Source organism: Dermacentor albipictus, chromosome 1, assembly GCF_038994185.2.
Source record: "Dermacentor albipictus isolate Rhodes 1998 colony chromosome 1, USDA_Dalb.pri_finalv2, whole genome shotgun sequence".
Lineage (NCBI taxonomy): Eukaryota > Metazoa > Arthropoda > Arachnida > Ixodida > Ixodidae > Dermacentor > Dermacentor albipictus.
Genome location: NC_091821.1, coordinates 91263742 through 91289240, shown reverse-complemented (window position 1 = coordinate 91289240; position 25499 = coordinate 91263742). Strand labels below are relative to the sequence as shown.

At 46.7% G+C, this 25499-nt stretch overlaps 2 protein-coding genes across 8 annotated transcripts in view; one reads left to right on the top strand and one right to left on the bottom strand.

Annotated features, from left to right (window-relative positions):
- LOC135920800 (proline-rich antigen-like) overlaps window positions 1-25499 on the bottom strand; it is a 224553-nt gene that overhangs the window by 134093 nt on the left and 64961 nt on the right. The window contains exon 3 of one of the 7 annotated variants that reach the window (XM_065455063.1): window positions 2632-3429. The exons of the other annotated variants lie outside the window; for them this stretch is intronic. Within the exon in view, the coding sequence (XP_065311135.1) occupies window positions 3378-3429 (52 nt within the window). The 3' untranslated portion in view covers window positions 2632-3377. Of the gene's footprint in view, window positions 1-2631; window positions 3430-25499 lie in introns of those variants that run through there. 7 annotated transcript variants of the gene reach the window in all.
- Window positions 19842-25499, top strand: part of LOC135920799 (uncharacterized) — a 46753-nt gene continuing 41095 nt past the window's right edge. Inside the window, exons 1-3 of the mRNA XM_065455060.1 lie at window positions 19842-19995; window positions 22585-22733; window positions 23929-24096. Of these exons, the coding sequence (XP_065311132.1) occupies window positions 22668-22733; window positions 23929-24096 (234 nt within the window). The 5' untranslated portion in view covers window positions 19842-19995; window positions 22585-22667. The remainder of the gene's footprint in view (window positions 19996-22584; window positions 22734-23928; window positions 24097-25499) is intronic.

Sequence of the window (25499 nt, the reverse complement as noted above, 5' to 3'; positions counted from 1 at the left end):
CCCTCGAGTCCTGCGTGACCCGGGCACCAGACGATCATGTGTTTCTGCATTAGGTTGGATCCTAATAGGTGAGTGGTGCTGTGTGGTAGCCTACCGGTGAGGAATAGTCTACATGCGACTTGGGAATCTGTAAGAGTTATCGACGATTGTCCCAGAGCGTCCTTAGTTTTAATAGCTAGCGCGATGGCTGAAGCTTCTGCGGTATTCGCAGATGCAACTCTAGCCGTGGCACAAGTCACAAGCCCTTGATTTGCAGCCGCTCCTACCACTGCGAGGGCGTATTTGTCAGCACCACATCGAGCGACATCTGTGTAGACTGTATCCGGGTTTCCATCGAATTGCTGCATTAACTTTCGAGCTCGAGCATTTCTACGTCCCTGGTGGTATTTTGGACTCATGTTCTTAGGGATTGGGGCTACTACGATCCTTTCACGAAGGACTCTGGTCAGAGATTCGAGTTCTTCTCCCGCATACTGTGGATGAGTAGGGTAACCCACGCGGCAAAGTAATTTTCTGCCAGAGGTGGTTAAGCTAAGCCGCTCCCGTTGAGATATGAGCGTCGCTGCCCGTAGCTCCTCGTAGTTATTGTGACTCCCGAGGGCCAGCAGGCGTTCAGTAGAGGTTCCCTGTGGTAGGCCGAGAGCCGCTTTGTACGACGTTCTAATCAACGCATCTAGGGCCTTTAGTTCTGTTTTCGTGGGGTCCTGGAAAGGGAGGCTATATGTGAGACGACTTAGCACAAAAGCCTGAACGAGCCGGATCGTCTCTGTTTCCTTGAAACCTTTTCGGTGATTAGTTACTCTACGGATCATACGAGAGATCTGTTTCACCGTAGTCCTAAGGGTTTTAATGGTGTGGTCTACTCGTTTGTTGCTTTGCAGCCACAGTCCGAGGATTCGCATTTTTTGGACTTCCTTTATCTGGCTGTCTCCTAGAAAGAGGTTCACCGGCTCGTGAGTTTGACGGCCTCGCCCTCGTATCCTGATAAATTCTGATTTATCGGGAGCGCAGCTCATTCCACTGCTGCGAGCGAAGGTTTCAACAACGGTCGCTGCTTCTTGCAGGATTTCTTCTTTTTGTCCTAACGAGCCGCTGGTTGCCCATAGGGTAATATCGTCTGCATATATCGCGTACCCTAGCCCAGGTATGACGTCGAGTGTTTTAGCTAAGCGTCTCATACCGATATTGAAAAGAAGGGGGGAGAGTATCGCCCCTTGCGGTGTACCTCTATTAGGCATGGGAAAAGGGTCTGAGCGCGTAGTGCCAATGCCTATTGTCGCGATGCGAGAGGTCAGGAAAGAGCGGGTGTAATCATAGATTCTTTGTCCACAACCGATGTCACTTAGCTCAGATAAGATAAGTTCATGTGAAATAGTGTCAAATGCGCTTTTTAAATCAAGAGTCAGGACGAGATGTTCCGCACCAACCGTGGTGTTGCATAGAACTTCTTCGCGAAGTAGCAGGAAAACATCTTGTGTCGACAGATGCTGGCGAAAGCCGAATATGTTAGTGGGAAATAGGTTGCGGTCTTCAATGTAAGACGTGAGACGTGTGTGGATCACCTTCTCAAATAATTTGCCAAGACAGGAGGTTAGTGATATCGGCCTGAGATTTTGTAGATCATGAGGTTTTCCTGCTTTCGGAATAAGCACGATTTTGGCCTCCTTCCACTGTTGTGGAACTACGCGCCCCTTTCCCATATCTGTTCATTAAAATACCGGGTAAGCTGTTCTAGGTGGTCGTCGCTCAGGTTCCGGATCATAGCATTTGTGAGCTGATCTGGTCCTGGAGCAGTATTTCTCTTCGCAGCTTGCGCTGCCGCGAAGAGTTCTGCCTTAGTTATCGGAGCGTCTAGCACCGCGTTTTCTTGCCCTTGGTATGGCAAGGTGCATGGGGGAGTGATTACTGCTCCTACGTACTTCTCTTTAAGCTTAGTCAGGAGGGCCTGATCTGTTCCTGAAAATTCTCCGGCAAGTTTTTGAAGAGTGCGGTTATTGGCCGTTTTTGTTTTTCCTGGTTCCATTATGCTGCGAAGTATCGCCCATGTCTTGGAGGTGTGTAACGTTTCGCGAAGTGAGTCGCAAAAGCTCGCCCAACTCGCTGTCTCTAACTGCTGTGCGTAAGCGTTTGCCCGCTCTGATATTTCAGCAATTCTGTGGCGCAGTTTGCGATTAAGTCGCTGTTTTTTCCATCGTTTAGTTAGCCCCCTTCTGGCTTCCCACATATGTAGCAGATGGTTGTCAACTACCGGCGTTTCCGCTGTGAGCGCTAGTCGCTTAGATGTTGCTTTATTGCCTCCGCTTTTCACCCTCCATATTCCTATGTATTTTCCCTGTTTATCCTGCGCAGAACAGTCAACGGCAACGGTCTGTGGTTATGCTCAATCCTTACCTTGGTTCACTCCCTTTCTCTATATTCGATTTTGTCAAGTGACAAAGTTTCAAATGCTATCGACCACTTTGACATCACTGACCCATCAAATGAGCTGGCCAGGCATTAGGTATTTGAATAATGCAACAAGAAGTCAAGCTACGCTTTCTTGTAAACAGACGTACTTTATTCACTGGCTGAAGTTAGCGCCATTTTGCGACATCTATGACATTTGTTTCATTCTTCTGTTATTACTTTTGCGCGACCTTACATTATTTACATAACGTCCACGGGTTCTTAATACGTTTATATTTACTGCAACTACTTATTACTTTAGTATTCGAACGAACTTCCGCACATTTCTTCTTTGAAAATGCTTGCAAAGTTCGAGTACTAAAAAACTAGGTAGTCCTCAGCTAAGGAACCCGTCATGTTGTGCAATGTGAAGTATTTGGCTCATATATTTCATCACAAAACGCAGCACACGCCCTTGCTCCGTTCAATAGCTAAGAAACATTGACTACATTGCATTACCAGAATGCTTATTCAACAGCCTTATTTTCCTATTCAGTGCCCATACATTTCGATTAACGTTACATTTATTACCGTTTCGGCGCCAAATAACGCAATGTAAAGAAAGCATTGTGGCAGGAAGCCGGGACCGTGTATGCGCAAAATTGTTTCGCGCGAAAACAGGCACTGGTCAATTATGACAGGCGTTGAGATTATAAACAAGGCAACTGCCAATGACAAACAACTCCAAGGAATCAAAGGCTCATGTGTATTCGCTGCCGCTTTCTCGCCAGTAGGCGTTGGGACACAGCTGACGCCTGTGCGGCTCACACCAGAACATTGCAGTTTAAAGCTCATGCCAATGAACTCAACTCCTCTGGGACGACCCCGGCTACACATCATGGGCACACGCACCGGCACTCTACTTGGTGCGGAATGACATTTAAAGAAATCCCAAGGAGCCGTGCCCGCTCAAGACTCTTGCACTGCATGGCCTAATGCTTTCGGCCGGGCGGCGACAGCATGTGATGAGGCGCGGGATACCAACTGCAGAAAAAAAAAAGAAAGTAAAGAGGAGCAGCAGGACCATTCTATAGATCCTGAATAATCAACGCTTGGTGCGCACAAAACGCCTTTAGCTCAAGCCTCAGGATACGTGTATGACACGTCGGCTGCACGATGGCGCAAGAGAAACCACTGTGGGCTCAGCTTTATCTATGCCGCGAGCTACCGCGAGTGAAAAGGTGCGTGCTTCTCTCTCAGCGCTGGCTCGTACAATTTGAATGCCCCGCCGGCGGCTGAAATAACTCACGCGTCGGCTTCCCCGTATGGTCGCCTTCTTATAAAGCCAGCCTCAGCTCAATACGACGCACAGATCGCACGCCGAGGTTTTTGATTTGCGCAGAACAGCATGTGTACTTACGAGCGGCACCGACAGCGCCCGCGCGTCCTTCTCATTTTAGGCGCCACTGCAAGCGATGAGCTCGGAACTGGGCCTCTCTAGAGCAGCTACCAAGTTTGTTGACACGCAGACAAGCAATGGAAGTCAAAAACTGAATGTTTTATAGCAGACCATCATGCGCAAAGCTTTGTGAGCAAGTACGGACAGCTCGCATAATTATTAGTTTTTGTGCTACCGCCTGCCTATTATCTTCCATGAGAGTTCTGTAAAGCGCTGTCCACTATCAGAACTAAAAGCTCTAGGCCAATTTTCCCAAAGAAACGAAGCGCAGAAAGCTTTATTCACGCTGGTAAGGTTTCTGCGTTATACGGTCCTTCATGATAGACTTTGATAACGCGGCCCGCTGCCGTTCTATAGCGTACGCGGTTTCCTTGCGCTCGCCTCTCCCCCCCCCCCACAACTGTATATTTATTTTTATCCCCCTACCCCTACCCCCATGCACGATAGCCAACCGGAAGTAATTCTGGTAGGCCTCCCTGCCTTTATATACATTCTCTCTCTATCTCTGTCAAGCACGATCCTGTCATAACTTTGAACGCACTCACTAAACAAGGGGAACGTGAAAGGAATAATCCAACGGCTCAAGCTTAGGAAAGTAACGTGAACAATTAAGAGAACTGAAGTTTCAAGGACAACTAATAGATACGCACCAGACAGCGCATTATCTGAAGCATATCGCACTGAGTACTGCTCCTGAAAATAATCGAAATTCTTAGTGGCTCCAAAACGAGAACAACGCAGGATGCCAATAGTATTTCCCTTCGGGCACTTTACAGCTAAGTGGAGGTTTTATGTGCCTCTCTAAGGCTGCAACGTGAAATATGCGTCTGATAAACAGCAAAGTAGCACTTAGGATTTGGACACTATATCCAGACCTCACACGTACCGTATGTTGGACTCGCCCACTAACTGCATTGAATAAATGAGCAGTAAAAGCAGCATAAATCGTGTCCTCGTTCAAACTTTTGTTTCGCCTCATGCCCCTGCATCGGTCACAATGGCCTACCGCTACCAAAGGAGGGGTGAAGGGCCGAATTCGGAAAGCTTTCTTTTTTCCTAAGGGCCCTTTGTCATTTCCCGGCCGCCTTCGCTTATAATGTGAGACCAGTGAGACGTCGATCAGGATCGGATGGAATTTGCTCATACGAACAACGCCGACGTCACTTTTTTCTTCCTTTTCTTTTTTTTTTTACGGGCCTGGGTGCGTTTTCTTCTGCCTGTCGATAGTATGTCAAATTTGCGCCTGAGATGTAGGCAGAGTAACTGTGATGAATTAGACGGCGCCTTTTTTATTATCTAACAACAGGCGTTTTTTATTATTATTCTAGTGTTGAAGATGCAACGCGATCATGTCGCATATAAGTGTCGCACTAGCGCGCTCGGGTTAATAGCGTTTTCACTGCGACAGTAGGTTAAGGCTATATAAAGAGTGAGTAAGCTCTGTCCATGCCCCCGCCCTTCGGCATCGCCATGCTGCCACCATCTTCGTGCCGTCGTCATGGTACCTCCTCACCTCCGCCTTATCGCGATGGGGATCTAACGCACGCAACTGCGGCAATATGAAGTTGGCAGCCAGACGCGCTAACCACTGACTTGTGGCGCAACTCCTCCGCCTCGTGGTTAGTGCATGATCCGTAGCGTTGGCGGTGCAGACTCGCGGTATGGTGGCGTCTCCCCGTGAATTCCAGAGACACCAGCAGGCAATACGCCCTGGCATTGCGCGCGATGCACCATACGCTCGAAGTGGGGCTTTCAACGAAGCAGTCATTCCCGGTGCTCCTGTCGCAAAGACGGCCTCTCGTTCAGTCAGGGAAGTGCCGTCATCTTGTCTACACCGACGGACGCCTGCCCTTGCCGTAGTTGTGTTCTCGTGCCGTGCAGTTGCAGGAGTTTGCGCAACATTTCATGAGCTTTGTGGAAAGTTTGGGGTGTCGTATGCGCATACATGCGTCCGTGCGTGCGTGTGTGTGTGCGCGTGCGTGTGTGTGTGTGTGTGTTTGTGTGTGTGCGTGTGTGTACGTGCGTGCGTGTGCATGTGTGTGTGTGTGTGTGTGTGTGTGTGTGTGTGTGTGTGTGTGTGTGTGTGTGTGTGTGTGTGTGTGTGTGTGTGTGTGTATGTTACTAGCCATTAGTTATCCTACCCACTTTCGACGACTGTTGACAAAAGAAAGGAGGGGGAGGGAGAGTTGAGAAACTGAAAAGGCTCTGCTTACATTGCTCAGGTCGGGCAAATATTTATTGCTACTGCGCAGGAACATCGCCACAGCTAAGAAAATACGGATTTCATAGGCCTGTCTGGTAATGTCTTTAGCTATATAATGTAGCAGACTAGAGCGCACTAGCTCAGGTCGACCTCTCTGTCTTTCCAATCAATAAATTCTATTCATTCATTCTTTAGCTATTCACTCGCCCACCACTTTCCAGCACCAAGGAGAAAACAAAAACACGCTTCCTCCCTCAAGAATAATTAGTCGGCGCATATCTTCTTTCTGGCGACGGCACATCTGTTGATTTCGGCAGTAGGCAAAAGAAGAAAAGCTTAAGGCACAAAAGGCTGAGATTGTGTTTAACCTTTGCGATTCACGGCCATGCCCGATATCGCTTTTGCATATACAACTGCTAGAAACTTGCGCGATATTGAAAGCAATAAACAAAGATATAAGCTAGTTGCGGTTAGTACGGACCTGGAGTGCTATGCAGGAAGGCCCGAGTTTTGCAAAGTTCAAGATCTCCGCGAACTCTGGCGACGCCCTCAGATGGATGACCTAATGGTATCATAACAAAGTTCTACCCTAGGCAACCCTCCAGTTTCGTTGACCTATCTGGATTCACTCTTCGGTTACCATCACTTGTGAGTTACCTCATGAACGGCCGAAAAACAACGAGTCACGTGGTCAAACCATTGGTGCCTTCTTTCATTTGTTTATCGTTCCACCCCGTGCATTACCTGTGCAAATAAGATACTGAAAAAATGTTATCTTTTATCGTATTCGAAAGAATGGAAACGGTTGACGTGAGAATTCGCCACGTCTGCACTGTTCACATTCGACGTTGGATCGACAGATAATGTCCGAAAGAGGAAACACGCCAGTGACGCGCCCCAGAAAGGCGTGCCAGACAGCTTGTGCCGAGTGTGTTAGATAGCGGGACCGTCACGGTATTGTTTTATTACTTTGATAGCAATCAGCGGCGCTATCGCGCTACATTACCTAGTCTTCTGACATCTGGAGTCACACAGGGAAGTTGCTTTAGGCCCATTATTATTTCTTTTATTCTCATCAAGGACTAGCAACAGGAATCACATCAACCATTACACAATTCGCGGATGACTGCGTAGCTTATAGTAAAATTTGCTGAATTACTGACCACATAAACTGACAACAGGATCTCGAACGAATAACTAACAGGTGCGCATCCTGATAAATGGCTCTTAACACAGATAACTGTAAGTTACTTACGTTAGCCAGAAATGAAAATGGTGGTCTTGTGATAGAGGCATCTTTACGCAAATACCTCGGTATTCACATCACACACGACTTATCTTGGTTCCAGCATATCGAAAAAGTAAGAGCTAAAGTGTTATTTTAATAAACACACGCGGTTACTTAAAACGAAATCTTCAAGGTGCTCCATCAACTAAACGAGGGCTTGCGTACTTAGCATTTGTTCACCCTAAGCTTGGATTCGCATCGTCAGTATGGTCACCTCATGCACCAAGCGTACATAACCCAGTCCCTGGAAGCCATACAAAACCGCGTGGCGCGCTTAGTCGTCATCCACTACAGACGACACTCAGGTGACCAATATCAGGTCAAAAGTATCACTGCCATCATTTGTAGTCACGTAGAATTATTGCGCTCTTTTGCCTTGTCCACAAAGTATTCTACGGCCGCCCTACTTCCACGCTGCGACTTGCTCAATCGCAACGTACATCTCGGCAAATTCACAACCACCGAAGATTGCAACGTCTGTGTGGCCGAGCAGAAGGGCCTGATTCATCGACTTTGCCTCGTGCTGTATTATATTGGAATGGTCTTCCAGATAGCGTTGTCGACATGGGCGATTCAGACGCTTTCAAACAGAAATTTCAGATCAAGGGTTCCTAGTTTTACCTCGTAGGCCTTATTATGTTGTTTTTGTTCTCCTAGACCATATTTACATTAAAATTACCTTTATTAGCCATTGTATAACGGTTACTTTTTATTTTTATTTTGCATCGTGTTGCCTTTTGTTTGTTATAGTAGCCCTTAACTGCTCATTTCTTCTCTTTCTTTTTGTTGCAAATATAGTCAAAGTATTCTACTTAAATTTTGTTTGCGTTTCCAGGGCTTTGTTTATTTCTTATTGGAAACTTACGAAGCATTTGCTACGTGTTATTCACTTCCTTGGTACGACCCCCTTCACTTAATGTTCCAGCAGGCACCTATGACGTACTTGAAAAAAAAAAGTAAGATAAGAAATAAACGGCAAAATCACGTAATGCGCAAGTTTCGGAACTATGCCACAGAAACACCTGGGCTACCAAGCTGTAGCGAGTGCATTTATTGCCACCGAGCCTAAGGGTATAAATTGCTAAAATGCATATTTCACAAAAATGTGCGTTACAGAACTGGCTGTGCAACTTGGCACGATGCATTTACGAAATTTGATTTACTGAACATAAGTTCATTGTTCGTATGTCCTCACTCGGTCTTTTTGGTTCCAATCGACATCGTTCGTGGATACGCAGTGAAATTTACCCAAGATCATGCGAAGTCATCCGCGCATCTAAATTCGCTGACTCTATAAAACATGGAGTAGCATTTGGTTCAGACGTACTTGAACTCAGTGAGACACACACAAGCTCCTATTCGTTGGAACTCACTCAGACTCAATTTTCTAACTATTCGGGATCACCTGGACCGACTCTCAAGACTTTCCCGCAGTGAGACTCCCCCCGGCTCGAGACTCACTCCACCTAAAACGCATCCAGCCTCACTCTGACTTAGACTCAAGAAACGGTCGGAGTCACCATATGAATCGAGTGAATCGCCATATGAGCGAGTTCGCCGACAATGCGGCTCGTGAGAAGAAACGCGTATGGAGTGAAGAGGGCATGGTTCTCGAGACTTCCGCGGTGATTCATCGCATGTTGCTTCAGCGCAAGGGCCCAGCGCAGAGGCGCGCATAATTAGCACGAAAGCAAGAGAACACATGAAAACAACTGCAGGGATGATACTGAGGAGTACATTACTTGGAAGTCCAAGAAGAATATTAATAAAACAGACAGGAGAAAGCGAGAGAATGCTCAGTGTCGATAAAGCTTTATTTTTCTCAATACGTGCTATATAAAAGTGTTTTTCTGAAAGAAGCCCGCGAATACACGGAAAATTGTCGCATGACTGGCTGCTCGAAGCACTTTTGCGTGTATTCGCGAGCTCTGAAAAACTTTTTTATGTAGCACATATTGAACAACATAAAGCACTAGCGGGACTTTTTCATGTTGCTCTACAATTTTCTCCTTGACGCTTTTCATCTAAACATAATATTTGATAAGTTCAGTAATTTCTTAAGACTAATTAGGTAATTGGGGGAATGCAAAACAATAAGCACAATAAGCGACGGCAAACAACATTACCTTGATTCTGCCCAGCTACGTGGCATTTACATATTTTTAAGCTTTGGCTCCTGTTTCGTGGGACGTCCAGTATAGTCAGAGTTGTTTGCTGAAGCCGACCGCACGTTCACCGCAACAGAGCAACAAATTGGGCTAAGTTTGATTTTGGTTAAGAACACGCTCACTTAAAAGCACTTGAAGCGTCACTCTATCTCATTCCAGCCCTGTTTGCGAGAAACTCTCAATGCAACAACCATCATAAAAAGAAATAATAAATCACAAGGCTTCAGCGATTCCCTTGGCGCTGAACTCATTTGCTGTTGCAGCAAGGTAGGCTCACACACCGAGCATCGTTTTCAAGAGGAACTTCTTTACGATGCACACAACGTCGTCCTCGTTCGCTACAGTACAGAATGTTGCGGCCTTGGAAATACATGCACTGACACCGCCGCTGTCAGAGTCTGTGCAGCGCTCAAAACCTTGAACAGATTACCAAGCTGAGATGTTGCGACAAGGAAATGTGCTCGAATAGCTCTGGCGATGGAGGGCAGGTTCGTTTTAACTGCCTAAGCGCTAATTTACCTACCCTCAGTGCTTTGCAATGTCTGTATTCCATACGTAATGTGTTGCAACGTCTCATGCGTTATGTCTGTAGAGGGTGTGCCAGAAAACATGGGTCAAATTATTGAAAGAGAGCGAGAGATAAAACTTTAGTATGCCCTTGATAGGGTTCAGGGGTGGCGGGGGTCGGGAGACTAACCCCCAATCCCCCCTTTCCTCAGACGGCGGCCAGTCCTTGCTTTCTGGCGGCGTCTTCGGCCATCCGCACGGCCCAGAGCTGCTCCTCTGGGTCCAAGCTGAGCAGCAGTGTCTCCCACTGCTCGGCCGTAGTTATGATGCGTGTGTTAGTGCGGGAGGTGTTGGTGGGTGAGACTTTGGGGCATTGCCAGATAATATGATCGAGGTCAGCGTGGTCCTCGCACGCTTTGCAGAGTGGGGAGTATGCATCGGGGTAAATGCGGTTGTAAAGCACGGGGTTCGGAAAAGTTCGTGTCTGAAGGAGTCGCCAAATGGTGGATTGAGATTTATTCAGTGTTTTGTGTAATGGGGGGTAGTGTAACCGCTCTCTGCGGTAGTGCAGGAGAATTTCTCTGAACGTGACCATTCGGTCCCGCGCCTGACCGCGATGCAGAACAGAGGGCTGGTCGGGATCGGAAGACGCAGGAGAAGGATGATGCATCCGGTGTGCGAGAACTCGGGCGGCATCGTGGGCGGCTTCGTTTCCAGCCAGACCCGAGTGACCAGGGGCCCAGGTGATCTGCACGCGGCGTTGCCTTGGGGGAGGAGTGCCAGAGAGAATCTTCTGCGCTTGGGGCGCCATCAGTCCTCTTGTGTAGTTACGAAAAGCTGTTTTTGAATCGCCGATGATGCAGTGTGCATTGGTAGCCGCCTAGGCCAAAGCGATGGCCGTTTCTTCTCCTACTTCGGGTTGCGTGAATATTGATGCGGTCGCGGCGAGGCGGTACTGCGAATCCGCGACTGCGACAACCACCATGGCGTTTTGGTTGGGGTATTCTGCTGCGTCCACGTAGGTTACGTCAGCGGCTTGGTTGTAGCGCTTTTGTAGTTGTTTAGTTCTTTCTGCACGTCGCTCCGGATTGTGTTCAGGGTGCATATTGCGAGGTATGGGCGGGATAACTAGCTGAGCACGAATGTTTGGAGGGATGGGTATTTTTGGTCCGAATTGGGTGGTGTAGGTTATGCCTAGGGTGCCTAGAATGTGCCTGCCCGTGGTGGAATTGGCGAGTCGTTCATATTGGATATAATACGCTGCGCTTCAATGCGCTCGTCTATGCTGTTATGAATGCCGAGGGTGTCGAGTTTCTCATTAGAGGTGGTGATGGAAAGATGTAGGGCTTGTTTATAGGCCCTCTTGGTCATGTTATTGAGTTTCAGCTTGTCAGTTGCATTGAGGCTAAGGTACGAGGCGACATAGGTGATCCTGCTCAGGGCGTAGGCGGTTACCAGGCGTATAAGGTTGTTTTCTTTCATGCCGTGATGTCGATTTCCGATGCGTGCAATGAGGCGAGTGGTTTGGTGTGCATGACTATCTAATTGCTTGAGTATCTCCGTGTTTCTACCATTTTGTTGGATGCGTAAGCCAAGGATACGAATTCTAGGTACAGTATGTATGCGTTGCTGGTGCACGTGGAGTTCTATCTCGGGCGGGTGAGGGTCTGGACGTCTACCTCCCCAATTAGGCTTGTACAGAAGGAGCTCCGATTTCTGTGGGGAGCACGCCCGGCAGCGCGGTTCTACGTATGCAACAACCTCGTTTATGGCTTGCTGCAGCGTGTCTTGGATGTCCCCGTCGCTGCCCCCGGTGACCCACAGGGTTATATCGTCTGCGTAGAGGCTATGCTTGAGGTTGGGGATGCTAGCTAATGCAGGCGGTAGTCCGAGCAAGGCCACGTTAAACAGAAAAGGGGATAGAACCGATCCTTTCGGCGTGCCTTTGCTGCCGAAGTGAATAATTGGCGACTGCAACCCTCCGATGGTAATGGTGGCCGAGCGAATTGAAATTATTGAAAGGGAACACACTACGAGATACGAGCACCGGACTAATGGTATTCTGTTTGCAGCGGTCTTCCTCAACCTGGGGCATTTTTTCATTATATTTGATCATCTAGTTTTTCAAAATTAATTTGCCAGACTAATAATTGCTCCTCTAGTGGTCTATTCGTACGCGAATGCCGAATGGTTCCTCCCGCTCGAAATCAATATTCGATAGTTTCCTGCCGGATACATTTTTTCTTAGTTATTTATTCGGCGTTTGAAATCTGTGGAACTAAATACAAAAACAATGTTCATCGGCGATTACGATACTCTCTAATGCGAAATTTGAGCGCAGCTCTATACGTGTTTTCATTGCGCTATATATTGGCTGGCGCGGACAATCTCTATCAAGCGGCGCATTGCAAATGGAGCGAATCGGGACGCCACTGCCTCGCTAATCGGGAAATCGCGAGAGGCAGCGCGTCGGTGACGCCTAGGCGCGACTCACAACAGCCGCCGCCGACAGACCTCCCAGACGACGCGCGCTACTCTGGCGCCATCTCGTAGCCATCGTCGCCGCACTACGTTTTCCTTATCACGCCTTCGCCACACCCTCCTCCTCCACTTTCTACCTCATGGTTTCCTACTCGCGTCTTTCATCACCCTCTGCGATCCGCGTTCGCTTTTCCATCTTCGGCTGTGCTAGTTCGCTCGGTCACGCCGACGCCGACGCTCGCCGAAGGAACGGGCGCCTAAGAGCTGCGCTCTAAAATACGAATAAAGCGCCATGGGAGCCTGCGTCCGCGAGCCTCACTTGCGTGACATGTCTTAGAGGGTTTCTAAGAATTGACTAAATGGCTGACTTGTCGAAAGAATGTGACTCGGCGTCAGTGCATACAAGCGCTCGTACACCTCATGTGCCTGTTTACATGATGTCCTGAAAGAACAAGAGAATTGGTAATAAATTATATTTAAAGGAAATTGGTAGCACGAAGGCAAGGCATGCAAACTTTCAAGTGTGTGGTTCATCCAGGAGCTAAACGAAGATTGCTAATCCGACGTTTCCTGCCTGTTTGGAGGCGTTATAAAAAACGCTTACGATGTTTCCCCGCAGCCCTGGGGCAGCCAGAAGTGACGTTAATTCTAAATTTGGAGACAATAGGCGTCATATCATGGGTGACCGGTACAGATGGCTTGCCGTGTATGAGTTTATTTAAGCCTTTGTAGAAGCATTTCAAAACTTGACAAGCGTACGTTACGAACCACACACGAAGTTCGTCCAATGTGCCAAAAGAACTCAAGTGCAACAAGGATCACATTCTGAGGAAATAGGGGGCATCTTATGTGATGCGTGGACAAAGATTCAAGAGCGCCAGTTAATAACGGGCTTTCCATAAAATTCTTTGTTTAAGTGCTCTAATGTGTTATGTGGCCGTTATGCGCAATGATTCCCACAGTCATAAACGAACTGTACATAACGCATGCTTCACATTTGATATAAGTGGGGGCTATGGTAAGTGAAAGCTGTAGGGAAACTTTAAAGCTTCTGGTTTAATTAGGGGCTTGGCCAAAAAATTAGAGTCCTATATATAGTTCGTTTTTCTTTTTTTTACCCTATACGAGGTTTGCAATGGGCTTCCCAGGTGCCCACAATGAGCTGGGGCGCCCTGATTATACTTGGAGAAAATAAGGGGCAGATGATGGGTGACGTGTAGGCGAAGTTCGAACATGGGTTATTTACGGTATTTGCAGTAAATTACCTATGGGAATGCTTCGGAGTGTAATAAGCGTGTTTTATGAACCACCCGGAACGTTAGACCGCTTCACTGGGAGAACTGTAAATGGCACCGAAATCAAATTTGGTGCAAATTGGAAGAACAATAGGGTCGACGTGCTCGCGAACTAAGATGTGTGTATCGATGAATTGCAGCTATTGGTAAAAAAATAAATTTGTCGAGCACGTGCTCGAAAGGATTATATATTGACAAGGTTTCAAACGGGCGTCAGTTCAAACGTACTTCAGTGTCAATTTTGCTATGATTCTTCAAGGTCGCAGAATTCTGCGTTTTTCCCGCCAGAACTTTGAAACGCTGGAAATACAGCAAAAAAAATAAGAATTACTGGACTGGAAACTATCGAACGTAATGTCCTCTCTGGGAAAAACAATTTGACATGCGATCATAACTTTTTAAAACCGTAATTACAAATTTTGCAAATAATTTCCGATACCTACTTATTTAAACATCAGAAAGAAAAATACCAGAATTTCTCAAAGACGGCTGCAGAAAAAACAGCGGTTCTCTTAGCTTGGCCTATGTCTGGACATGCCATATAATGAAATCGTTGCATACCAGGCGCTCTTCTATTAGCAGGTGCGTGCACTTATGGGGTAATACCCATGGGCCAACTATTTACGTGCAGCTGTAACCATAGGAAGAAAACAGACAACACAGTGCACTCTGACTTCCCTTTAGCTTTTTATTTCTACATTTCAATTAAACAAAGGAATTAATTTTCCGCATGCTTTCTCTGGTTTGGTCGTCTGTTTTCTTCGTACGGTTGTGGCTAACAAAAAAATCGAACTTGATCCGAAAAGCGGCCAATGGCAAAGTCGACGTCCGGCGTATGTAGCAGCCTAAGTCCCCATTGGCTGCGACGCCACGACCCGAGCGCGCCTCGACGGAGCAGAGAGGGCGTAACGGAACACCAGCGCGCAAGGTGTTGCGTGAGGGGAGAGGGAATCGTCGCGAGACTAGTCACCTTCGCTCTCTCTTTCCCAAGCCTGTGTTATCAGCGCGTTCCTTGTCCACGTAAAGCTTGCGTTCTAACTGCGCATCGGTAAGGCCAAATCAAAACGCGCCGCGCGTCTCAACGCGTTCACTTACCCGCGAGAAGTTCACAACTCGAAGGAACACTCAGGGCGTTCAATTGTACATTAATGGTTTCGCATTCACAACTCATAAGAAGTGCTCAGCTGTCCTCGAATTTTTTTGCGCAGGTATTTCGTCATGATTTCAGGTATATTTCATATAGCTTCATTGCTTGATTACGCAGAACAGAGATGCGCTCACGGCCACTATTAGCCCCGAGAACGAACTATAGAGGCGCTGCGAGCGCCGCTCGCGTGACGTCAGGGCATGGACTCGCGCCTGTCTTCTTCTGCATTTCGGATGGTGTTCGGGCGCCTGCAGTGTTTTCGTTCGTTCGCTCTCGTTCCCTATGCTTGTATACTCACGGCGGTCGTCTCAAATATATTTTTGCGACGTCCTCGTTCGCCAAAATTTATTCAAGGAGCTTATTTCTTAGACGACAATACAGTTCTCAAAGGCAAAGCTACAGTGCCAGCAGAAAGAGCACCAACCAGCCCACTGCGCGTTTTTCATTCGCGGATCAACAACCGCAAAAAGACAGCATATAATAATCCAGTTATGATACCATACCTGCCGCGGAGCAACAAACATGCCACTAACGCTGGTGGCTATATATATATATAAATATATATATATATATATATATATATATATATATATATATATATATATATATATATATATATATATATATATATATATATATATATATATATGACTTCTACAACAGCTACCTTCCTTTTGCTCCGCTAACACAGATTTGCTCAAGACGAGTAGTTCATGGTATAATATCGAAGTTTTGCATTTCTTCACAGAAACGCTCAGCAGTAACACGAAGACTTAACTAACACTGCAGTTTAGGTTCTACCAGCACCACTTGCTTCTTTAACTGCTTCTCAAAAATGGCGGTTCTTTACGTGTTTAAGTGGCGGTAATTTGAAGTAAAGCTGATTGAGGCTTACAGGTGTTTGCAGAATACAAAAAGGAATGTACCAATATATTTTCCCTTTTCCGTGCTACACGTTCGAGTCAATTGAGCAATTTACTAGTGGGTGTTGCTTGAGGAATATACATGACGAATCTGTTTGGCGGACTGACACAGGATGCTCAGCCCAAATTTTTTATTGAAATATGCCTTTTTGGCCATATGGCTGCAGCCAGAAAGAAGCCGAAGCGTCATTCATTAGTAGTATGGGACATATTGAAGTTATCATAACTCCCCGTTGGAGGGTCAAAACTCAAGTGAAATATGTAAGGCTTGTGGTGTCTCCCTTATGAAGGCTTGAAAGGTTCTCTTTTATGTAATGATGGTGCAAATAGTTCTCCGTTTGTATAAATAAACAACGCTGGATCGAGACACGGTGAGGCAGAAGGTGCTTGAATTTTCCTTTCCTAGGCACTCTAAGCTGTGCTGTAGAGTGCACTAGGCATTGCTATTGGCGCGGTAAAAAACTGCTGCATGGTTTCAATTCTAAGTTGTAGTGGACTGATGGGTTTCGCGAACAATGTGTGCGTCGCCATAACGACAGTCGGTTGCTACCGAGGCGTGAGGGGTGTGCCATATTGTCGATAAAGGCTACTGAGTGCCACCATGAAACATTTCACCGCTTGCAATTGATTGGCTCTCGATCTTTACCGCGAAACTTTTCTTTCGGGTGATTGGTACTATGGTATTTCTGAATTAACTATATATGTAAATACTCTATATATGACGCACCGTTGTGTTAGCAGCCAGGAGCAATTTGTTTTATGGGAGCATTTCAGAGAGCGATGAAAGTAGCAGCAAATTTTTTCATACGAAATGCGCGCCTAACTCTTTCCTTTACGTATTAATAAAGTGGTCATAATTTACTAGAACAACTCACCAGAGTAATAAGAATCATGATGACAGCTTCGGCTGGGCAGTGTCTTTCTAACACGGCTAACATGTTGCCACCAAATACCAAGATTTTTCTTCCATGTAAAATACAATTTCTCTCATAGCTACGTACTAAGGGAGTGTTAAGTGTTTACCAAAGCATCATACATAACTTCGCGTATTGAATTATCAGGCATTCTTTCTACGCAAAATTTATGGACAGACACGGCGCATATATGCATTGCAAAAGCGGTAGACCCCTTCAACGCTACATAGCTTGCGAAATCCAAGCCGCAAATTTTCTTGACTCATGCGCTTTTGAAGAATGAACTGCGGTTCAGACATGGCAGCAGAAAGAAGCCGATATATCCTTCAATAAGTATGGCTCGAGCCACCCATATCCTAAGCATACATGAAGTGAACGAGCTCGCGCGGCAGCCGAGCGAGCCGGAGCGAGCGGCGTCCTGGCCGTGACGTCACTCGCGAGAGGGAGCCACTCCAAGTCCTCGCCGCTAATAGAGATTGTGGATGAAAATTCTGTGGTGTAGTATAAGTCAGTTTCCTGAAGCTTGCAGTTTCTGCAGGGCAAACAATGCAGCGGCAGTGGTAGCCGAAGTATTCCTTTTCTTCTCCCCATGCACGGGGGTGAAGGCAAAGCTTGGTGGGAAGGTAGCTTGGAGAGAACTGAACGATTATCAGTGATAACAACGACGCCGCCGTACTAATCAGCGTAACTGAAAAGACGGACGAACGGAAGAAGAAAAACCTATTTCGAGCTCTTAACTGCTGTCGCAGTAAAAGTAGGAGATCTTGCCAAATATTAAAAGGCTGCAAGCACGACCGTGCAAGTCTGAGCCTTGGCTCCGTATGGTAAAGGTTCTGCGCAGAAATAATGACATACTGACAAGGCAGCTGCTCGAGGTTTTATTGCGAAAGCAATACTGCTCGCACTTTCGGGCCATCGGTGGTCGTGGCGCCTCCTTACACAGCTGCGCGTCACGTAACCGTGTGACGTCGCGCCAGACCGAGAGACGGTGCCCCAGCTCGCGGCATCGATGGTAGAGGCGAAGCCTTGCGCGCCGCTGCTGCGGCGCTACCGAGAGAGGGCGCTCGCTGGTGTGACGTAACACTAGGAGGATAAATGGGGCTACAGCTCGGCTCCTCGCAGTGGTCGGCGCGCTGCCTTGCGCGATGTCGGACGATGCGTACAAGGCGAAGCTGGAACGATCTGCTGCGGCCAAGCGACGGCGCCGTGCTGAAGAAGCAGAAGAAGAACGAGAAGAACGGCGAGCTAAACAACGTGCGTATGCAGCAGCGTGGCGAGCACGCCGATCAACATCGCTTGATGCGGGTGCCTCTACAAGTTCAGGGCCAAGTTTAATGAGTGGTGTTAACGGTAGCGAAACTATGGAGACAACCAGTATTTCGGAGACAAGTTTCATGGACGCTCTTAATGCCGAAGAGACTATCATGGATGCTTCAAATTGTGACGATGCTGCATCTATGAATAGTATGGAATGCTACAACTTCAACAGAAGAAAGCGCCGTGCTGAAGAAATGCTGGAACAGAGAGTAGAGCAGCTTGCTAAAAGAAGAGTGCAGTATGCAGACAAGAAGGGAGAACGCAACGAGGCGAGACGAAAGCAGAGAGCCCAAGAGAAGGAGGAGCGCTTGAATAAGAATCGGGAGAAGTCTCTCATCACGGCCGAACCAGACGGTGACATTTTGGTCCAGCGACGTGAAGAACGTGAGAGAAGAGTTGAAGAGTTCGAGTCTGCTACTCGTGAATTCCACAAACGCTTTACGAACAATACTTTTGATTACGAATGTTCTGTGTGTGGCCGCTTAATTGTGGCATAAGACCATCAGCCGAATCAAGGCGCAGCCAAGGGTATTGCTTTCGCAATCTTCCAGGCTTAACCAAGCTAAGCCTTCAGCCAATTTCTTTAATATATTAAGAAAAGATGCTCGGATTGTATGAGTAATACATCTCTATCTTTCCTACAATTAATTCTGCTTGTTTGGCGCGCTGCTGTGATAGGGCTCGAGCGCTTTGACAATGCCACTGTTCCCACACCTTCAGCCGACCATAAAAGCTTTCGGAGCTCAGATTTGCGGAAAAAATTAAGTGTCATCTCGCCTTCACCGCACAGCCTGTAGTTAAGGTGAATAATGTACGGTCGTGTGGAGAAGTACCCACCACACCTTCCTGTTAGCTGTGTGCGTTCATCGTTACAAAGTATGAACATCTCAAACAAAAATATAAAAACTTTGCTTGATGGCTAGCTTACAGGCGATGGAGCAGAACAGGTGAGAAGTGCAGCTTTTCAATTAATATTTCCTTGTGGCAGAGAGGCGAATCTGTGCACTAATGAAGCAGCTTATTTATGTATTTCTTTCAAGCGCTGCTATCTTTTCGGACTCTCATGTAGCAGTAATACCACGTAGCATTTGATAGGTATAACTTGATATCATTTTGATATTCATAAGACATCTGCAAGTCACCTAACCAACTTTTTTTTATGTGGTTACAAAATAGTGAAATCCCAGATACGCCAACCCATGTAAAGTCAGCTAAGAAGACCTTGTCTCCAAAAAAGAAAAAAAGAAATGACGCCCTCCCCCCAGATAGTGTCTTCTATTTCAGGGAGCGGCAGCATAAGTATGAGGTTATGACATTGCACTGCTCGCAAGTTTTACTTTTTGAAGCATTATTTTTCCACGAAAAATTCATCGAAGCCCTCCGGCGCAGTTCTGGCACACACCAACACACACACGACAGCCAAGAGCGGTCGTCGTTACAAAAGGAATACGTCGCATACACGGTCAGTTATCGAGGGACTGTTTGGGCCCAATATTCAAAACAGAGAGAAAGAGAGAGAGAGAGAGAGAGAGATCTTTACTTTAAAGCAATGGGAAACAGCCTTCTGTACCTAATTTGTCTGGGAATGGGCCGCTGTTTCCGAACCAATACTCCCTGTAGTTTACGCGCACTGCGTGGCCGAGAGAGCGATGGATGTTCTAGAATTATAGTTTCTATGGTCATTTTGAATAAACCACTCGCATCTCGGCCAAACGCCCATAGTGGGCATCAGCCATAGATTTCTTGGCTAGCAACAACAGAGCTCGAGCAGCCTCAGAGATGCCACAAAGACGAAGAAATTCTATTCTCTTCCGTTTGGGGAGGGCAGAGCATCATGCTGGCCCCTGAAAATAGTCCTGCTCTTTGGAAGTCCCCCCCGACGTGCTGTTCTGGCTGCTGAAAATTCGCGTGAGTGTACTCATCTGGACCTACCACAACGGGTTTTCCATGCGTGTATTAGTGTTAGCACTGCTGAACGAGATTGTAAGTCGAGGTTTCACGAATTGATATGTGGGGCCCTATAATGTAAAACTATTACAATATGTTTTTGTTCCAATCTCATGACGTCAAATCTGCGTAACCGCAGACGCAAGCATCGGGGGGTCACCCGCAGGGTTGTCTTAACAGAACGATCAAACGCCCCCTTCGTTTATAGGAGGTCACTTTTGTTTGCTTGAAAAACGGATAACATTGCCTACACTGAGCGTCTTGTCTTATATAATTGGCTGACAAGAAGTGAAGAGCACGCTCAAGTGGAGATGAATTTGATGGGGCCGAGCCAATGCACTGAAAATCGATAACCGGATGAAGAGGTTGGTGCTGGGGTCTGCGATTGGTCCGCTTTCCCTTACTTAGCTTGCGGTGGCTGGTCGAAAATCGTGGCGGCAGGCAACAAAAGGTTTAGAATGCTGCTAAAACGGATCCTCAGCAAAGAAGAGTTGGCATAATGAGGTCGTAAACGTGCAGAAATCGCTCAAAAACGTTACACGGCCACGCAAAAAGATGTATTATACGCAAATAAACCCATGCTCTCCGGCAGGTGCGAGTAGCCAGCGCCTGAGCGATCGGCGACAGCCATCTTTTATTCCTTTCGGATCGGGGCAGCCTGCGACTATTCAGAAGAAAATTCAGTTTTGTTCAGCATATTAATGCATCTTTAAAGCGTACACGTCACTTTAACGCGGTGAGTTTTTGCGGTTTTGTGACGTCGCGTCACAGGCAGGTGAAGTGGGTGCAGCCCGAAAACTTTTGACCAATAGCCGTGGGCTAATGGCGAAAAGGTGTCGAATCGGAAATAACAATTTTTCTTTTTCTCAGTCAAATCAGGCATAATCAGTGTGTACACGTCAAATCAGATGGGGAGCTATCCCGGTTTTTGTGACTTCGCTTGACAGACAGGTGAAGTGGGGGTGGTCCAAAAACATTTTTGACCAATCGCTGAGGGCTGATTGCAGAATTGGACTAGAAAAGTTTGGAATATTTTTATGTTATAGCGGCCGTAGACTCAGTGTTTGGGCTAATGCCACCGTTTGTTGTAAACGATAATGGCATTGAACCGAGGTCATGTGCTTATCCACGAGATTAACTGCTGTCGCATCATGCCATGCCCACTTCGTTTCTTTTTCGGGCAGACCACTGTTGGTGCAGCAAGAGCATAAGGCCGCAACACCGGCTTGCACGTAGGTTTACTTGTACAGTGCGAGCTAAAAGCCACGACACCTAGTGACGCATTCGTGTGGCCCCGGGAGTAAAAGTTTGCCAGCCGCTGCGCTTGAGTTGAACTGCATGCGTATCGTCCTTGTTACTTTGACTCTGGTCTGTAGAAATACGATTGACTTTGAAAGCCGAGCACTTGCTATTTCAGGACGATTATTGGATACCTTTAAGATTGAGAGAATATGTATAGCGCTTTTAAAAAAGAAAAGGAAGGGGACGGGACATAGGAAATCCTGGAACGAAGGCCAGCGTTCTTTAATTTTCTCCTCTTCACATCTTCTTAGAAACACTCGAAAAACTCAAAAGTTTCCGGCTTGTCGAATTTTCTGCATTAACTACTGCACTCTCAAGGTATTATAAAGACAAGAGATTACGAAAAATATGGTGCCCTCTCTAAGCCTCAGCGTACTTGAAAGCAGCCTACACCTGCGGAAATCAGGTGCATGCGACACCGTCACCGGTACGAGATGGTACGGTAAACGTTCAGTAGTAGCTAGTGAGGCGGAAGTAATGTGCGCATCGTATGTTCTTAAATTAGCTCAGCGCTTTAGGTTAAAGAAAAGGTCTGTGCCGACCTTTTTTTATTCTTATTTTTTTCAGTAGCGTGGTTTAGCCGAAAAGGATCAGTGAGATCAATTACTAATATGCGGAATATTGAACATCCATAATATTAATCGCACGAGAAGTTTTTATTTCCCATCTTTACTATATGTGCTTCCGAAAAAAAAAGATAAATGCAATTAATCTTTCTGGGAATATGATATGCTAGAACACTTATTTTTTAAGGAACCTTGGTCAAGGAATCCATTTGGATATTTCTTTTCTCTAGTCACCAAACTCACGTTATTATTCTTTCTATTTTTTAACTCTAGTTCCAGGTTTATCTCCTCTCAGAGACGGTTCTTTGTGCGTCTGCGTGTCCAAGCAAAATTTTTGCAGCTGTTTACTTCACGGCGTTATACGCTGCAGACTATGGAATACATTCCGAAATTGCAGCCTGCGGCTAGAGAAAGAACGGAGCGGTTTTGTTACCTTAGGCAATAATTAAGGAAGAACAATGAGCGCGTACTCGGGTCAGGCATGCGGCAACGTATGAAAATCATGAGCACGCCATAGTACAAACGTACACGGGCATGCTGTCCGTGACGCAGTAGCCGCACTGCGCTTACCGTTGTACTAGTCCCCTCACAACCTCAGGCGGGTGGCACAAAACCCGCGAAGAGGCATTACGTGCTAGAGAAAATATTTTCATCGCTACTGTCATTATCGTGTGCAATGCAGCAAGCGCACAACTGCGCCGTTGTCCTCCGTGCGAGCAAAGGGTCCGGTGCCAAGGCGCGTGACTGAAGGCGAGGGAGGCTGCCATGGTGCGCCTCTACTTTCGCGAATACACGATGACAACCGACGGCTGGCTCAACCTCCTCGAGGTGGTGAGTTCGTGCACGATATTCACCCGGTCTCTGTAGCACGCGGAGTGGTTCTTCACCAGACAGAGCTCCGACAGGAGTGGAATTCGAGTGCAGCGGACGAGCCATATGTGCTTGTCGTGTGCGCGCTTGTTGTGGGACGTCTCGTACGACGCTAGAACCGTATTTAGACGGCACGAGTTTTCATCTAAAGACGTCCTAAACGACTAAGTGTCGGCGCAAAATAAAATGCTAGTAGAGAATGACAAGGTGAGTAAATGATGTCATTCGCAGCCGTTACATCGACTGAGACCGCGAGCCACCACCGCCATGAAATTACCAGCAAATAATGCTGCTGTTCTGCGATGACATTTTATGTTGCAATTAGTTTTTAATAATCTATTACTATTTAATTTTAAATTCCAACCAAAATTTGTTTTCAGAACATCTTGTGGCAATTTGAATGCACCAGACTACAAATCCAGATGGTTGAAAAGCACGCCGGAAGTGGGGTATAAGCATTGAAGAGAATTTTGATATGATGGCTTTGGAATGCCCAGGCGAAACTATTTTAGAAACGTTCTTATAAGTTAATAAACACGAAGAGAAAAAAGACAGTGAGAATCATTGGAGGTGCGTGCGTAATCAATGGAAATAAATGCAACAGGAACGCAGTCGCTAAACGTTTACTTTGCTGCAAAGCGGTGAAGCCAGAGAATTTGGTACATAGCGGGCCTTCGCTAATCATTAAGCGCCAGGATTGCTTGGGATGTTCTCTTACAAACAATCATATAGCGTAAGAGCTTTTTTGCGAATACGGGCCCAGATTAGCCTTGATTCATTACGTTTCCATCATTGCTTCAACCATTGTACCAGTGGTAATCGTTACAGCTTACAAGGGGCGAGTAATCAGCGGCCAACTTGTACACCAGTGATGTTCCATTGCAGATTCAGGCAGATAATTGGATAGAAAGAGGGGCTAGAAATATTTTTTTCATGCGAAGAGAGACAGGAAGAAGAAAGCGTGCTGTTTTAAAAATATGGCACTGAGTTTACTCCACGATTCCTCTGTGTTCTTCATTTCGAAGTAAATGAGTGCTACAGAATGGAGTTGATTGGTTCGCGGAATCGATCGCCGCGTGCGGCCGTGCACAGCACGCGATGCCGATGCGCGACTCCGCGTTCGCTGACATCGGGGCCGTGTGCTTGGGGGGCGCAGGCCATGGGCGCCTTTCTCTGGATCATGTACGGCACCCTGGGCGCGAGCACGGCGAGCGAGCAGTTCCTCTACGGCTGCGCGTGCGCGTTCACGGCGAACGGATGCGTCTTCCTCCTCTCGTCGATCATGAGCATCCAAACGGCCCTCATGCTGCCCAGGCTGTTTTACGTGAGTCCCACCCTCCCGCGTGCAATCCGCCCAAACCTGGGGCCAAGCGATGCGCGCGAGCAACCGCAGTGACACGTAAAGTTGCGCCGAAGCACGGACACATGCAGGGTGTGAGGCCGGCGGCAGGCCCCGCGGCCCTCTCCGCTGACACCAACAGTGCACGAGCCAGCGTCTGCTGTAGGCGTTTGCCAGTGAGCTAAGCTTAGCCACTCAATTAAATTCGTTTTCAGCTCCCAATAGCGTTCTTCCTTTTTCACCGTTCTTCTCGCGAGACAAGAATTAGGCGAGGACTTCAAGGTGCATTACACTGCTTTCTCCTCCTGCTTACACAAGGAGAAAACGTTTATTACTCCGTATCCACCGGCAAGGAAAAATCACTACCAAAACGTTACTCGGTAATGTATTTTCTGGATGCCGTGCTACACGTGCTCACACAGAAGAAAGACGAAACGACTGTAAAGGTGAGCTCGGCGTTTGCGGCCGAGTTTTTACGTCTCTTGTTATCCCATTTGCCTTTTAACCTTTATTATTTTTTACGCACACTTTAAACCTTGTCATTTTTAGAAAACTGCACGTCTTCATATCTTTACGTGTTGCTTGGCACTCTTCGCCTTAAACATTTGTAACAGCCGCGAAGGTTTTGACATTTTTGACATTTTGCGTTAGTTCTGAAGATAGCATTGATTTTCTTCATGCTTACAAGGGTAGTATGCGGTTAACTTCAGCGCCAGGAGAGATGTTCAATGCATGCTTTAACATAACGCCCAGTGCTGGAATTAACTATAATTCAGTGCTGTAAGTTTTACTGCAACTTATATGTCTGCAACATATTAACTGCATATTAACTGCATATTAATGCATAACTGCATATTAACTGCAACATATTAAGTCTGATGAATAACATTAAAAAAAACCATTCGCCTATAATACGATTACTAGAGAGCGGAAGTCCAAGCAAAATGCTTATTTTTTATTATATACGTTCTTATAGTGCCTATTTAACATATAAGCACAAACTATGGCTTCAGAAGCACTTCAGTGGCCCTTTTATTGCCCCTATAAATGTCAATTTCGATGTTTCTTCCCATATTAAAATTGCAGGGTCTAAAATTGCATTTTTACGTATTTTGTCCTCGTCTCATGATGCTTATAATGTTATAACCGGCTGGAGAACTTCGCTAAAGGCAGCCGATTATTGAGACAAACACTTTGTCGATGTAAACGCTGATATTTACAGCTTTGCAGCAGACTAGAGCACTGTTGTGAGAAAGGCTTAAACTGCTCTACGCTACGACACATTTGAAGGTGATTTAGCAAATTTGTGCGCTCACTTCACGTTTTTAGCCGGTACATTATAAAATCTCGAACGCTCGGGCTCAACTCTGACCCCGAGTGTGGGGCGC